Source organism: Gasterosteus aculeatus, chromosome 16 (assembly GCF_964276395.1).
Source record: "Gasterosteus aculeatus chromosome 16, fGasAcu3.hap1.1, whole genome shotgun sequence".
Classification (NCBI taxonomy): Eukaryota; Metazoa; Chordata; class Actinopteri; order Perciformes; family Gasterosteidae; genus Gasterosteus; species Gasterosteus aculeatus.
Genome location: NC_135704.1, coordinates 3,043,668 through 3,060,225, shown reverse-complemented (window position 1 = coordinate 3,060,225; position 16,558 = coordinate 3,043,668). Strand labels below are relative to the sequence as shown.

The window sequence follows — 16,558 nt, the reverse complement described above, 5'->3', positions numbered from 1 at the left end:
GCTGCGATGAGATCTTTGCAGAGAAGTTGTGTCTGTGTGAACGAGAATGGGAGATTCTGTGTGTGTGTTTGTGGTGAAGAAGAAGAAGAAGAAGAAGAAGAAGAAGAAGAAGGGTATGGGTGAGGATGAAGGGGAAATTGAGATAGATAAGATTTAAATTTTCCCGTGTGACCATCCTCCCCGGAGCAGCGGCTACATCTGCAAAATTATCCCCCAAGCCAGAACAGGCTCTCCGCTGGCCCCAGTCACCGCCCCCACGAACCCCCCCCATGCATTCCTGCTCCAGCTGTGGCTCTCCTCCTCTCCTCGGTTCCTCTCCCCTTCCTGCGTACTACCATGCTGTCCGACCACTCCTCTCAGTCCCCCCAACACTCACTCTCTCGCTCACTTGCTGGGGCCTGGGAATGATTATGAAGCCTATTGCCAGGAGGAGGAAAGGCGGATAGGAAGGCAGGAGAAAAAAAAAAAATGAAAAGAGGGAATCGTCTAGAAAACAACTGCTCACTTACCCCTTGTTCCAATTTCAGGGGCTCAGCTTTGACTCGGACTGCAGGCATTCCGTCGAGCATTAACATCCTGTTTCTTAGGCTGCCTGCAAAAGGAAACAGAGTAGGTGTAAGACGGGTGCTTTAGCATGACTAAGTAGGTCTTGTTGTTCACACATGGACATCCACGGTGTTGTGCCTGCACCCACTGGGAGATAAACACACGTTAAATAGACACAAATCCGTGTTTTTAAAGCCAGCAGAAGCTGACAGACAAAAGATGCGCAGGAACTGTGTAAACTCAGTCATCGCACAGCATGACTCCCTCTTCTCCACGATGAAGAGTTTCAATTGCCTGCTGCGGGGCTACTACGCTTCATAACGCCGTCATGGAATCCTCTTACGGCTTCAATGGAACACAAATACTCGCATTGATACGGTGTTACCCAACAGCGCAGCCACACAACATGTCCTCAACCACCAATGAATTAAAATAAGAATAGAACGACGATACGTTTAATACTGCCCAAGGACACATGCGGATACCCCCCCGAGGACTGTGCCTCTGCAAACCGCCCGGCGGTGGCTCCTCAGCTCCGTGCTGCGGCTTTAAGGACGGATACTCAGACGGAGCCAATGACAACAATGCATGTTCCGTACCCCCCCCAGTCAGGGCCGACCTGAGGTAACCCCTCCACTTATTATTTTAGCAGCTGTACATGGAGGAATGCAAGCGAGGCAAATCAACTCCAAACATTGCGATTAGTCTCCACGGCTGGCAGCGGCGGCCGGATGTGTGGCCCGGTCCTTGCAGTTTGTCTACCAGCGATTGAAGACAATGAAACTATTATGACCATCTCGACTACACAATCCATGCGGCTAGTCCAGTTTTTTTTTACCCACCAGAAAATATTTGTCAAAATATGTATTTTTACCGCAAAAGAAAACAATAAACGTATTGATCCGGCGCTTCTAGACTCTGAAGCAAAAGGCTCACCCTGATTGTGTTTGTGTGCAAAGGAGGTATTTTCAAACGAGAGAGGATTTGCTCTCTCAATCTGCAATCCCAACCCCCTCCCCCCCTCCCACCCGCCAGATCTCGCCTCTCAGGTCTAAGTCCCCCAGGTACCCTGGCTGTGCCGCTATTGTACTGTTGTCCAGGATGTCCTTCGGCTTCAGGTCTTGGTGGGCCCAGATAGCGTTGCCATGGCAACCGGCTGGGTGGGTGCAGCCTCGGTCCAGCCTCGAGCGATGTGTTTGAGGAGAGGAAGAGAGGAGGCAGAAAGTGAGGTTCTCTTTTCCTCAAAGATGACCACCCTTGTGGCAGAGGGCTCTTCTCCTTCTCAGAGAAAATAAAAAATATACTTTTTTTGGAAGGAGACACTTGAAACTGAATTTTCTCAGGCGGGCAAATGAAAATGGTTCTTTTTGTGAGCCTCAAAAAAGTTTCACCTCATCCAAAGTTATTTTTTCTCTTCTCGTTTAAAGCGTGCACTCCTGTTACAGGGGGGGAAAAGCTCAATAAAAACACCTTTTCACAGCTTGTCAGAGTTACACACCTTGTTTTCTTCCATGTGCCTACAGCCCAGCTAATCCAGTGGTGTGTGAGATCACCTTTCTAATGAACTGGCCTGCGGCGAGCTGTTCAGTCGAAAATCAATGGCCGTCGCATGCGTCTGCCCGTGACTGTAATGACCAAAGAGCTGACAGTGGTGAGAGAGCCCAACGCTGAGTAATGGGGGTGGTTGCAGAGGCTGCGGCAAAGACTTTGACCAAAGTCAACAGCGGCCAGCCAGCGAGTCAGAATTGCAAACCCCAGAAAAGATTTTCTAAAAAAAACACATTAATATCAGGAGAATTTGTTGGAGGTGAGAAACCGCCGTGCGTCCAATGTTCTCTTTCACTACATCCGCCGTGCGGCAGGCGACCTGCAGTGTGCTGTCCATCAGCGCCATGCCGCTCTGTGTGTGGGAAATGGAAAGAGCAGTGGTGGGGGCGGGAGGGGTCAGAGGGAAACAGGGTAGATTAAGATCACCTTTCCATTTGCTGCACTCTGAAATGAAATGGCCATCCCAGGTGTGTGGGGGAGTTGGATGGAGAGGAGGAGGGCAGTGAAGTGTTGAGGCATCTCATTTCTCTCTCTCGCTTATATACTCCTATACCCCCCCCCCCACCCCGCCCCCACTGAAGTCCCTCAAATGAAAAGAATGAATAAGGTAAAGGGAGCAGGTGAAGATTGAGGCCAGTCCAGAAAGAAAGAAATATATAAATGCATATATGCATATATATGGCTGCTCTTTGTTCTTTTCTTCAGTTTCTGCGGATTTTTGTGACCTCTGCATTTCAAAGTGAGAACTGAAACTACCGCTGCACATACATGACCTCAGGTCCACGATCTCCACGTAGGCTGATGGCCTCGTGCCGATGGAGGCGATAGCAACTAGCTGGAGCAGAAGGATAAAGGCCAACCCTGAACACACGAGCTGGATCAATAAGACGTGGCAAACTGGGAGACCACATGTTGACCTCGTGCACTGTCCACACACACACACACACACACACACACACCCTACAAACCAAACATGTTTCAAAAGGAAACGTGGGTAAACGAGTAAAGAGAATCGCAACAAAACCAAAAAAAACAATTGGCGGGAGTTCTTGCCCTCTCAGCACAGGCGGGTTGCGAGGACAGATCTCGCCCAACCCGTCTCTGGCTGTGCGCTCGCCCGGAGCAGGAAAGACGTTTTCTGTGAGAGCGAGAGTTCAGCTTAAACAAACTCGCAACCCCAGATCTAGTATCTGGCTACTTTCCCCCCCTCATCTCCCCCCTCGCACGCACCCCAACGCCACACACAACCCTGGAAACGCAGTGTAACACACGGCCTCCCCCCCTCCCTGTGGTGTCACAGAGGCTGGACCCGCTGCCACTGGGATGGGAGAGAGAAAGGGGTGAGGGGAAACAGGAAGTGGGTAGTGAATTATGGGAGAAACATGAGGAAGGGTTAAGGAAGGTGATAGCAGGAGTAGTGGGTGAGGGTGGGGGCTGGTCGGCGTCGCTGGCAGTGGTTAGGAAAGAGAGCGGGGGCAGTTGAGGAGGGGTGTGTGTGTATGTGTGTGTGTGTGTGCGTGTGGAGAGGGGGGTGTTTAGCAGGGAGGGAGTCAGAGAAGCGAGAGAGGGTAGAGAGGGGATATGGACCCAAGCCAAGGCCCGGTCGAGCGCAAAGCACACGGTGCAAGAATGCCAACAGAACCCCCCCACAGCCCCCACCTACCCCACCTGGTGCTCGACCAAAGAGAGGACAAGATGAAAAAAATAACTCAAGGAAACGAGGAGGAAATAAAACGTTCAAAATCTTGGCAAATTGTGGAAAAGTGATTATCGTGGTTTTAGTTCCAAAAAAAGAGGGGGGCGGGAGGGGTTAACGTGACATGAGCATTTCCTGTGTTTTGCCCTCGTTGTGCACCGCTGGCCTCTTTGCAGCAACTCACTTCCCTCTTCTGTGCCCCCGGACACCCCCAATGTGACACATTGGCCTGATAAGCAGCCCTTCACCAGCACACTCCTCCGCTTCCTCTCTCAGTGGAGCAACTTTCACGAAGAGAAGCAACGCTTGCCTGGAAAAAAAAAAAAGAACAACTGTTTGTGCAGCACTTTTGCAGGTCCAATATATTTTTGGTCATGAAACAAGCAGCGGAGACACAATAGAGCAACAGCTGAACCCCAGCTGATAGTCTAACCTCCGTCTGCTTCGCGTTAAGCTGCGTCTGCTCGTGACCTCATCTCGTTGGCCTCATTCCGGTCATGAGAGCCCGTTCACACGGCTCCCTGCGGAGTTACTGCTGAAAGAGTAGCTGCGGCCAGGAAAACAACGGCGCTTTGCGCGGTCGAAAGGTTCGAAGCGACTTGAATCTTAAAAACCCACGAGGTCAGAGCGCGAAGACAATGTGTTCAGGTGATAGATGGCCATCCATCCAACTTCAAACCGCTTCTCCTGCACACATCCAATCCAACAATCCCAGCTAACTTCGGGCGAGAGACGGGGGACACCCTGGATTGGTCGTCATAGAAATGTGTAGTATGAAAATACTAGCCAGCCGAGCAAAAGCTCGTTTTACATGTTTGCTTCCTACAAACAAAGAAAATCTATTTGAAATGTTGTCGTCGTAATCATAAGAAAACCAAAATCTTGGCTAGCTTGGATGTCATTTGAGTTTCCCAAATGTAGATTGTCCAAACATCATAGAGTTGATAGTCATCCTCATCATCATTACATTACATTACATTACATTACAGGTCATTTTAGCAGACGCTTTTATCCAAAGCGACTTACATTACACTTTAAACCCATGGCTTTTTCACATTTTGCCTGGGGAGCAATTAGGGGTTAGGTGTCTTGCTCAGGGACACTTCGACATGGACACACTCACAACACACTTGTTGTTTCTTCTGAATGCCAGCACTCTCTACAGACATCTCCGTTGGAAGATGAGCAAATGGAAAACCCAGAGTGAAGAAGCTCTCACGCCGTGTTCTCTTCCTCGGTTCGCAGCTCTCGAATGACTTAAATGGCAGTGCTTCTCCTCTCAATGTGTACGAGGGCAACTTGGTATTGCACTTCCACCAGAGACAAATACGCAGAGATGTTACACTTCCCATGATGCAACAATGTTTTTCTCGTTAGATCATCTCAGAAAAATAAATATCCTCGTCTTTCAAATTGCTGTCCCATATTTGTACGTGATGTACAGGCTTCAGATATGCGTAGAATCTGGAGGCACTGGTTTTGGCATTTTAGCGATGTGTTTTTCTGTGTTTTCCCACGTAGTCAATCACATTCCAGCCAGCCTTGATTTGGAGGTATATAGTCAGTGAGGACAGCAAAGGAGGCAAAACGCATTGGTCGAAACGCAATCCGAGGAACCTTTCTTGCCAGAAGCGTAGAAAAAAGGGCCGCTCGTTGGACCGGCGGCTGAGCGGTTCGGAGATTGCAGAAAGCTCCGTTTTGCTTGTGTGTGTCTGTGTGAGCAAGGTGTGTGTTTTCCCCCCCTCCGACTTCAGCTCCTGGATGTACTGCGATGGACATTGTGTTTTTTTTCTTCTTCTCCTAGTGATTCCTGGCACTCAGTGAATGGACTCAGAATTTCCATTTCATAAGCTGTATTTTCCTTGGCTGGAGCGGCGCGCGGAGCCTTTCGGACGCTCCTGGGACATTTTTTAAACGGGGCTTAAGAGTGCTCCTGCCTCTCCGCTCATAGAAGTGTGGACTTTGCTAAACCCGGACAAGCACAATCGCACCAAACCGCAGTTTATATGCACCATCTCTTCACGGTTAAAAAAAAACCCTCGAGAGGCACTCAGCTGATGCACTTTACCTCAAAACACTGTGCCCTTTTCCCCTGGAAGCAGCTTTCTTCATGAAAACAGTTATTAATGCACAGAGGGGGGGTACTGGGTGTTTTCAACTCTGGGACATACTGCCAAACTCATCGGGTCCCTTCAGATCAGACGGAATGTTGTCCCGGACCGGCGCTGTACGGGCGTCGCTTGGCGTCAGAGTTGATGCGGCGCACATGGACGGCCGCTGCATTGGCTCGCTCTCTTTACGGCGCAGAGCCGGGAGGCATGATTAAACACAACACGTATCGTAAAAAGGAAAAGAAAGGCCACAGACCGAGACAGCCCAAAGGTGTCCACTAAAACCAGTATGCACATGCAGGCCGGAGGCAGGAGGCAAAGTGTGCGTATTGATCGGATTGATCCCCGCGTCAAAATACAAATCAAGCTCTATTAAGGGAACAAAAAAGATAAACGCACATTTGTGACACACACAAAAAGTGGCCCAGTGTGGATGTCTGCTAAGACCACACGCCTCAGGTGATGTTCTTCCCTGGGGGGCCGTGTGAGGTTAAAGAGCCTGGGAGGCTCATCAACAAGGTGGATTGCCGCATTTTTCTTGTCCCTGCACAAGGACCATTATGTGAGCTCCTGTAACGCAAAACAGATATTCCTAAATTTGCTAATAATAATACTACTTCTGTGTTTGATAGCTGTGAATTCATGTTTTTGAGCTAAGCAACTGGGAGGAAACCGTCGATCGAGTTGATGGCCATGCAAATACACAGAAATCACACACACACACACACACACACACACACAGACACACAGGTAAACACCACACGTGCACACCAGCAACGTTCCCATATTCTGGTGGATTGCCCTTGGGTCCTTGCTATTTCTGCCAGGGGCATTGGGATCCTGTGTCAGTAATCCTGTCGGGATGAGGGGGATGAGGTCCCTGGATGCAGCTCAAGTCCACTGCCTTCACTGCCACAGACGCACACACCCACACAAACAGCCGTACAGTACGCATACACACCCTGCAGGGTGTATATGGAGGCTGAGGGGACACTACTGCTTGAAAAATAACTCCCCTTCAATCTTCCTATTAGCTTTTATAAAATGTTGTTTTTCTCGATAGGTTCAAAGGGACATCTTTTGTGAAGCTCCCCCACTTCCGCTAATACCACCTCCGTCCTTTTAAAGGCTTTGTGAAACTGTGGGAAATGAAGAAGCTGCCGATTCTGAGAGGAAACACTCAAAGTGAAAAAGAAAGAGTGTCTGGCGCTGTCTGGTTTGTCTGTCTCCGTCTGTCTCCGTCTGTGTGTCAAAGCAACTTCTCACAGAGCCAACTTCCTGAGTCCCTGTCCCCCCCCCCCCGCCCCTCCACAGACACACACACCTTATGACCTCCGCCTGTAACCGCAGTCAACCATATTTATTTTCACAGATCAACTACACACACACACACAAAACTGCATCTCAATATTTCAGCTAAACTTCTGAAAAGACAACGTAGATGCCCATTCAACACAAAAAGCCACCCACACACACTGACAGTGTGCGCACAGATACTAACAAGACACACACACACACACACCCTCCTCCACAGTGCTCCTGAGAGAGGTAAACAGAAGACTCTGACATCCTCTTGCATCATGTTGCCTCAAATGTGGCAGAGAAAGAGCTAAACGAGCTGCGACCGTGACGCCTCCAAAGTGAGGTGGCATTACTCAAGCGAGCTTCCACTTAGAAGTCAAAGCAATTTGTGACACGATCCTGGACTGGTTTATGACCAATTGAAGATCATTTCCATGAAACCGAATGAAAAAGAGGGAGTTAAATATGCCGGGGCCACATTCGTTTTGGCACTGAAGAAACCACAAAACAGATCGTCGAAGAGCCGAAGCAACGCGGGGTCGTCTCAATTCAACATAATCGGCTGACCTTTCTGGAACACCCCACACACCCTACACACACACACACACACACACACACTTGGTAAACGCAGTAGGGTCAGTGGCTGCGCGTTTAAAATAGCCTCTGACACAAAAAGCTCACTTGTACCAAAGGCGGGGGAGGTGGAGCCGAGCCAAGCATGATAAAAGCGCGTTGGTCAAGGCAGGACTTTCAGGGACACGCTGCGATTTTTTTTCCGCAAGATTACAGTACAAACTGCGGGGAGATAGAGAGAAAGAGGCTGGCTCAGGGCAATCAATAAAACAAATGCACTCAGTGACTGTTCTAGCCCCTTATTTACTCCTCGGTCGAGGTGACCACGCTGCAGCGCCCCATGAACGTCTGGAAACACGGCCACCGTGGGTTCGGCCCGCAGCAGCATTTACACTGAATAAAGAGAAAAAATGGTGAATACTTTCGTGTGTGAGGAATCTACAAAAAAAAGTGGAAAAAAGAAAAAGTTTTGTTGACAGCCCACGTTAACACTAAAAGCTCACAAGGAACGCGTCAAAGAGGAAAGTGGTTCCCGCTCGTCGCTGCTCTCGTTCCAAGGTCATGGCCGCCATTCAGCGCGCTGCAGCAGAGGCTCAGAGGCAGGACCTGCTCTCGACTCCTGACGGTGGAGAAGTGGGATGCATTGGATCAGCCGTCCTCTCAATAACCTGCATCCATCCAAACCACCAACTGCCCACATATACTCTCCCTCTCTCCCTCCCCTCCCCGAGGGGAAGCCAGCACACTAATGGGGGATTCTTGGGAGTATGCTGCTGCCTTTTATACCCCTAGGCTCTGACGGTATGTGTGTGTGTGTGCGCTCGCTTGTTACAACATGCATGTTTGAATGCATGTGCGTGTTTGTTTGTGAGCAACCCCCCCCCCCCCCCAACATATGCACTGTGTACATTCCACTCACAATGGCCCAGTCTACTGAATGCATCACGGCACATGTGCACTAACATGCACTCTCAAGGATCGACCTAGATGTTTTTACAATAACGATGCACAATGCAAGCATGCAGAGGCACTGACACACTGACTCATCTACAGCACCCACAGTGTGTGCAAGTTGCATAGAAACAATATCAGCTCAGGCCCTTAAACACACATAAACACGCTTCTATTTATTTTATTTTTTTGCCTTTCTCCCTGCGGCCTTTTTTCTCACTCTCTTGCATACAAACAAAGCCACATGCGCACTCACACAAACACACGTGATTTTGCGTTTAACAGTTTTGCCGCGTCCTTCACCGCGCATGATGCGCCGACCCGATCCAACGCCACCCAACGTCCAATCACAGCCCGACCAAAACATTCCCACACCTTTTTTTTGCATCAAACAAACGCGGTTATTCTCGCTCACAGAGTTTGTCTCCCCTCGGTTTGACCTATTGCAGCTCTCCCTCAATAAAAGCCAACAGCTGTGTTTACCTCCATTACTCATGCGCTCACACCTTCACCTCCATCATTTTCCCCCCGGCCGCGTTCGACTGTTATCTGCGCTGTGCTGATACCTGGTCGCGGCAGTAATTGAGAGGAGTTATGGTCCATAGCCGGGACCTACATTTCGGTTGAGTTACGACCAAAAGGAGTCTGTGGAATGCCACAGGCAAACCCCCACCACCACCAAAATGGATTCCACATGTTGTTTGCATAATTCACTTGACGTGCAGCGCAAATGGAAACAAAGTTTGCTGCAGCATCCTTTCGGCACGGATGCAGATCCCCAAAGATTCTGCAAAAGGTTGGAACTCTGAAAATCACTCATCTCTGCTGCTGAGTTAGAACACTCTCCTATGCTCTTTTCTTAGCGCTCTTCCATTCTTACTTCCTGCTGTCCACCGGCCGTATTCGGCTGAAGGGAAGAAGCAGTGAAATACCTTTCAATCCTCGCCGTGTAAACCTGTCGAGTAACCTAAAATCAGTGTGTCCCCCCCCGGCCACTGATTGGGGGAGGGGAGGGCTCTGCTGAAATTAGTCACTTCCAGTAAGCGCTGAATGTGCTACTGGAGAGATGGTGGAAAAAAAGAACAATTGGAGGGCTCAGATGTGCAGGCAACCTCATCTAAAATCCTGTCTTCCATTGTTGGCCATTTTTATTTCTATGGAGGAATAAGCTTGGTTGCTCTAGAGAGGGCTGAGAGGGTGAGAGGAACTCCGTTTAGCAACGCAGTAGAAATTTAAAATACTCACAGGGACGTTTGACAAGCTGAAATAGCCCGTCTCACTTTGTAGTTCCCTCTGTCTGTATTCACTTTTTGGACTGTCAACCTCAGATCGGCTCCCTCCCCCCGCAGTTATTCTTTGGTGGACAATGGGCCACAAAGTGTTAATTCAACAGATAGCGTCTCTCTCTCTCTCTCTCCATGTACAACCTTAGCAGACATTTTGGTAAACAAACGTGGGCTGGACACTGCAGGTCGAAGGTTGAATCCACATGAGAGATAGCAGAGGGAGAGAACATTTTGTCATCTTCAGACATGGTGAAATAACCGCGGCGGGGGAGGCGGGCCAACGGCCGCGGCCTACGAATGCAGCGGCGGCACACGCCTCGCCATTCAGGACTGAAAACAGCAAACATACCTGCAGACCTTTACGGGACTTTAACCCTCTTGACCTTTTGGTACTGACCGTTTTTTTTCGCCAAGTGTGGTCCGTCTGTCATTGTGTGTTCATGCCCCTGACGCGGTAGTCTATTGTAAGTGTATGTTGGTTTGGGGTCTTTAGCTCACTGAGGTCTGCTGGTGAATTCCAAGGGTTGACGGCGGTAACGTCACATCTCCTCGGACGAGACACTGGCCGTCCGTGTTCTGTTCTGTTCGTGGACCGAGCGTACTCGGGCACAGCGCTTCCTCCTCCGTCTCCGTCCAAATTGTGCGTTCGTGATCTGCGGCAGACAGATGATGCCTTTGGTGGGGGTGGGAGGAATCCTGTGGGGCAATTAAGTGTGCCTTGCACAGAGGTGATGATAGACAGATAAAGTCTATCTGTTGGGTGATTGGCTTTTTAATTGAGTCCCCTCCTCCCCAGCTTTTCCGATCTCTATCGTAAGCGCTTGGTCAGGGGCTGAGGTGGAGGCCATGAGCCATTACAGGAATTGGAGTGACATTGTAGCGGCTTGATGCTTCTGCTGTCACTAGTTACCACATCATATTGTCTGTTATAACAACAGTATGTACTGCATTAATAAGCAGATGTTGACAACAAAAGAGAAAAACATCATCTCATCTCCTCATCTCAAGGTGAAGCAGTGTTTGTGGAGAGAGCGCCGAACAAACAACCTCGCCGCACCCCAACAAGGAATAGAAAACCCCGTCAGTGGATCTCTGCTCGCTGCTTTGTGCGCAAACCAAATATGAATTATAGCATTAAGATGTCTTGATAGTCATGCCGATCACCGTGTCAGAAAAACAAAGACAGAAAAGCAACTAGACAGCTGGTGGCGTGGTGGTTAGCGCTGTTGCCTTACAGCAAGAAAGTTCTGGGTTCGATACCACCCAGTTGCCTGAAGTTCACATCCTCCCCGGGTTTGCATCGCCATGACTTGGTCTATTGAAAAGTAGCTTGGGAGCTGATACCCCTGTTATATACAGTCCGAAGAGTCTCAAGCTTGCATTCTCTGTAATGGCCATCAGGGGGCGACTCCTCTGGTCGTAAAAAGACGTCTGATTGTATAAAAGTCTAAGAGGAAATTACATCTCTTGATTTATTCCCTCAGTAAAAATTGCAAACATGAGCGTATGGTCTCAATCACTAGTTCCAAGTCTTCTTCAAGACAGTGTGATGTTTATTTAGTAAATGATGGTCCATTTAGAGACCCTTAAACCATAAAGCAGGGTATGCTTAAGGGCGGGGCTAGTTTCTGATTGACGGGTGGCTGCCACTGCATTGTCTTGTAGTTGTCTGTGTTTTGGACTTGGAACCTTCCGCTTTGTGTTTTCATTTTAACAAGGTTAGTTGTGACATTTTACTTGCCGCAACTGCAGTGCGCAAACCAGTGGACAGGAAACCTTTGTCCAAAAATGTAAACAGTTCATACCTTTATGTTAATTTCAGTAAAATTGTCTTTTATTATGTTTTTAACAAACAGCGCGTCACAACTGAGGGGCTGTCGGCGGTGAGAGGAGCTCCTCTGCTGAACAGCCGCCGATTCAATAAGCGACAACGCTGGTTCATTGGATTCCTTTCAGTTTAAAGAGTCACTGGTAAACATTTGTTTGTAGAAGTACGGAACGCCACTGGCGACAGCTACAATATATAATTTAAACCGTGACACCACAACACAGCGACGGCCCCCGCGTCCCAATGTACTAACATTGAAGTGCATTTTACCCATCGCAGTGATACCCCGCAGAATCGCACTACTTTATATCTCCCGCTGTCCACACGACTCTCTGCTCATACTGTGTGTGGTAATATCAGCCTGCGTGTTCATGCACGGGGAGAAGGGCCCGTTGTAAATGGGTTTAAGTGAGGGTTTAAATGGGCTCTAATCTTACTCGCTGAACATCGGTGAGCTGCAGGGGGTCTCATCTGCACGCACACATTCACACAAGTCCAACCACCCCCACTCCTTTTCCTTTTTTTTTTTGTGCATGAGACCCCGACTCAAATGCGCATGCATGTGTGTGCGTGCGTGCGTGCGTGCACACCCACGCACCCGCGCGTACGCACGCACACACACACACACACACACACAATTAAAGGCAATGTTGGGCCTCTGCGTCGTGGGGGTAAAGTCACAGAGGTCAGTGCTCAGTTTCCACATCAAACCCAGGAGCAGAGGCTAGCGCCCCCCCCCCCCCCCCCCCTCCCTCTCCCTCCCTCCCTCCCTCCCCACACAGAGCCTCCCCCCCTCCACTTGCTGGATGTACAAATGCCTTTGCTGTCAGCTCTGGCCTGGTCCCCTGTAATTGAAAATAACAGCCAGGGGCCGGCCCCCGGCCAATCTCCCCAACCTGGTGGCTCCCCGGCCTCTCTGACAGCCACCCATCAATACCAATGACTATTACCCTGGAAGTGAGAGCGCTGCCACGACATCCAAGACACCACCCCTGCAACACTCCCACACACACACACACACACACAGACACACACACCCCCCCACCCCCGTGTCCTTCCTCCGCTACCCGAGAGCCTCCTAATGTTTAACCCGTTGCTAACAGCCTTGTTTCTCTGTTTCTAAGCTGCTACAGTGGGCAACAGGGGGCAAACAAAGCTGCCCCCTCTCTCTCTCTCTTTCACACACACACACACACACACACACACACACACACACACACACACACACACACACACACACACACACACAGCACAATGCTTCACACAAGTGCACGTACACACAACTTCAACAAGCAGCAAACTTTTCTTTCTTTCTATTGTTTTCCCAGCGAAGTGTTGAGAGTTGGGTACGGTCTCACTGCTCTCCTCTCGACCCCCCCTCAGCCCCCCTCAGCCCCCCCGCCGGGCGCTCGAGCCGCTACGATGCTCGGGCTGGTATGTTCAGAAGTTTCTTCAGGGGTAAATGAAGTGAGGCGAGTTGGGGGGCGCCGGCCCGGTAAAAGCTCAGGATGCTGTGTCTTCACGTTGGTGTCATGACAGCTTGTGTTTTTAAGGAAGCGCGTGTTTCAGGTCCAGTCCGCGGCCCCGCGCGGGGTCTCTCGTTTCCTCCACAGCCCCCGCAAACACACACACACACACACACACACACACACACACACACACACACACACACACACACACTGACAGACACCAAACACAATGCCGCGGCTGATCCGAGCTGTCACCTCCGCTTTGACAGCGAAATGACAGCTGAACCGGACGCACCGCACGACACGCACAAAGCGCGTCCGAGGCGCGCGCACGGGCCACGGGGAAAGAAATGCACAGACCTGGTCAGGAGCTGCAGAGCCGGTGGAGACCGTTTTCCCTTCTTACAATCCTCCCCGTCTCCTCTCCTCTCCACTCCTCTCCTCTCCTCTCCTCTCCTCTCACCCCGCGCGGCGTGTCGGTGCGTGTGCGTGCGTCAGTGAGCGCGAGCGCATGCGAGTGAGCGGCTCCCTCCCCGTCTGCCTCTCAGCTGCTCGGGCAGTCCTCAGGAAATGAATGGGAGCGCACAGAGAACTGTTGTACTTGCGAACGACTTACCCGGAGTCACATGATCCGCTAAATGTCGGGTGGGCCGGTGGGTGGAGGCTTCGCGCGCGGAGGGGAAGACAATATACTCTAAGCTTTAACAGCGTGCATCGAATTACACAGGGGCCCCTCCGGGGAGGTTTCCGACGCGTCCGCTCTCTGCCAGCCCGTGCGCCTCACTCTCCAACCCCGCCGGAGCCCGGCGGAGAGCCCCGGGTAGGAGCGGGGGGGGGGGGGGGGGGGGGGGGGCTGGGGGGGGGGGCACCGGCCGGAGCACCTCCCCGTTTAAAGGGGACGGAGAGTACGGGCGTTTTTTATGACCCCCCCGGTCAGTTTTAACCAAGAACTGCGGAAAAAGTGTTTGGTCGCAAGTTTAAATTCTTTTAATCAATTATTCAAGTAATTAATTCACTATGAATAACAGTTCAGCTGTGTTGTTTTATGATTCTTCAGTCAGTTAAGCGATAAATACAATTTGGATATTCAATCCACTTTAATATAATAAACGCAGCCAATATCTACTATGGGGAACTGGCAACCATGGATGTGGGGCATATTTAACTGCATAAAATGACCCAAACAATTAAAATGACTACCCAAATTGTTGCAAATTATTTATTTTCTCATCGATTTATCAGTCTAATCGTTACATTTGCTGAAAGATATTTCCATAAATAGTATGTGCTTGCATGGATACCATTGTTTCTCTCCTCTCGGTTGGATTTCTGCCTGCTGTTTAAATGACCAGCCTTGAATAATACGATGGAGCATTTCCCATTAATGACTGCTTTTAAAACCTCTTTTGTGTGATGCCCGAGCCGCTGTACTCATGTTAGCTTTTCCTCCTGGTGTTCTCTGGCTTGATGAAAGCTATACCTCAGTGGCTTGAGAGGCTGATGGTGCTCGGCGCCCACAGCTGGTCCCCCGGGAGCTCTAATTAAGGTAAAGGAAGCGAAGCTCATCTGCATGGCTGATGGAGCCCGCACCACTCTACACGATGCGTTATCCGTGGAGCTGGAGAAACCAGAGACGATAGAGAGGGAAAGAGAGTTGAATAAAATACTGCACACAGTGGTACACCGAGCCTGCTCCAACTTCCACCCACTTAATACTCATCCTGTTTCACTTCAGATAATGCATTTCTTCTGTTGGCATTGCATGGAGGATAGTTGGGTGGAGAGGAGGGGATGGAAGACAAGAAGAATGAGGTTGGACAGGCAGTGTAGACGGGATGGCTTGGTGATTGTACGATGAAGACGTGAGGTGTGTTTTTTGGATAGGAAGGGCTCGAGGTGACCAACAATAGTCTGGCTCCAAATGTCCAAATGATTAGACTTCTTTCAAAGACTCATCCTGCATCATAGTCATCTAAGTTGCAAACCCACACATCCTTTTGTACAAGCTTTTTAATTCCCAACTCGTTGGTCGGTGCTCCTTGGTCTTAGTGTTCAGTGGTCGGAGCAACTGACCCGTTACAAAAACAAAGATAGTCCACAGTGGGTCAGAAGGTGCATGAAACAAACCTACGTCTTTCATCCAGACCGCTGTCCGCGTCCAGTGTAACACTAAGAGTCACCTGCATGAACGATAAAGGAACGGTTAAAGTTAAAGTTATTGGAGATGATAGAAAGCGGTTATCAAGTAAGATTTTAAATATCAAGCCCAACCGTTTATTGTTAAGGAGTACTATAACTGTTTACTGTATACAGCGTTTATCTACCATTATATTGGGGGGGCGCCCCGAGTTTACAATTGTCAACTGCTCTCCAACACGGCAGTGACATTAATAGATGGTCAGAAAGATGATGATCGACAGTGTGATTGGTTCTCGCAGTGGTGTCAATTGCAATGGGATGTAACTGTAGACAACAAAACATCATCACAAATATTGCTTCAAATATGTTGTTTTAAACATTTTAATAAAGTTGTACAAGTGCCTTTTGAGTTTTTAATGACATCATCATCTAAAGACTATATGTTTGAAAAGCTTTATTTTAGCTGGTACAGATTACATCTGTTCTATGTTTAGATATCCTATCATTTCATTTGTACTACATTTAAGAGAAAAGGCTTTTACAACTTTTATTGTCACTAAACCTCCAAAAAGCTTTGTTTGTGTGTGTCTGTTTCCATGACACCCACTACAATCTCCATAAGCACAGCCACCTCCCGTCCAATCACACCGTAGGAACAGCTCTCACTGCAGAAAAAACATAACAGAAGGACAGAATTTTTTTGTGTCTGTTTTGGTCGCTGTGCTTCAATCCTTACATAGGAAGATGGAACCACATTTTCCTTCAGAAATCAGCAGCAATCAGGCAAAAGAGATGCATGTTTGTATCTAGAATTAAAGCTCAATCGCCTTGACTTGCAGAAGGTAACATGCATCAGAAGCTGCCTAAGCAACATGCTGTAAAACACCTCCCCTGTCAGTCTCCTCTCTGCGTAATCTGACGTATACAATTCGCAAATTAATACGGCGTCACCAATGTCTGGGAGAAATTCCGATATGCGCAATGACAGGACCGGCTAGTTAATAGGCGCTTTGAAGGCCCCGCGTGTGATGGAACACTAATGCAACATCAGCCGCGGGGCCCGGTGATGATCCTCGTAACGACGTCCTGAGGAGCTCTGTTAAAATGAA

At 49.3% G+C, this 16,558-nt stretch overlaps 1 protein-coding gene across 2 annotated transcripts in view; it reads right to left on the bottom strand.

Moving 5' to 3' along the window:
* Positions 1-14,146, bottom strand: part of klf12b (Kruppel like factor 12b) — a 32,104-nt gene extending 17,958 nt beyond the window's left edge. The window contains exons 1-2 of one of the 2 annotated variants that reach the window (XM_040201084.2): positions 13,927-14,146; positions 510-592 (exon numbers count right to left, since the gene is read on the bottom strand). In XM_040201084.2, the coding sequence (XP_040057018.1) occupies positions 510-575 (66 nt within the window). In that variant the 5' untranslated portion in view covers positions 576-592; positions 13,927-14,146. Of the gene's footprint in view, positions 1-509; positions 593-13,670 lie in introns of both variants that reach the window. The other variant, XM_040201083.2, reaches the window with a different exon arrangement.
* Between the last annotated feature and the right edge of the window lie 2,412 nt (positions 14,147-16,558).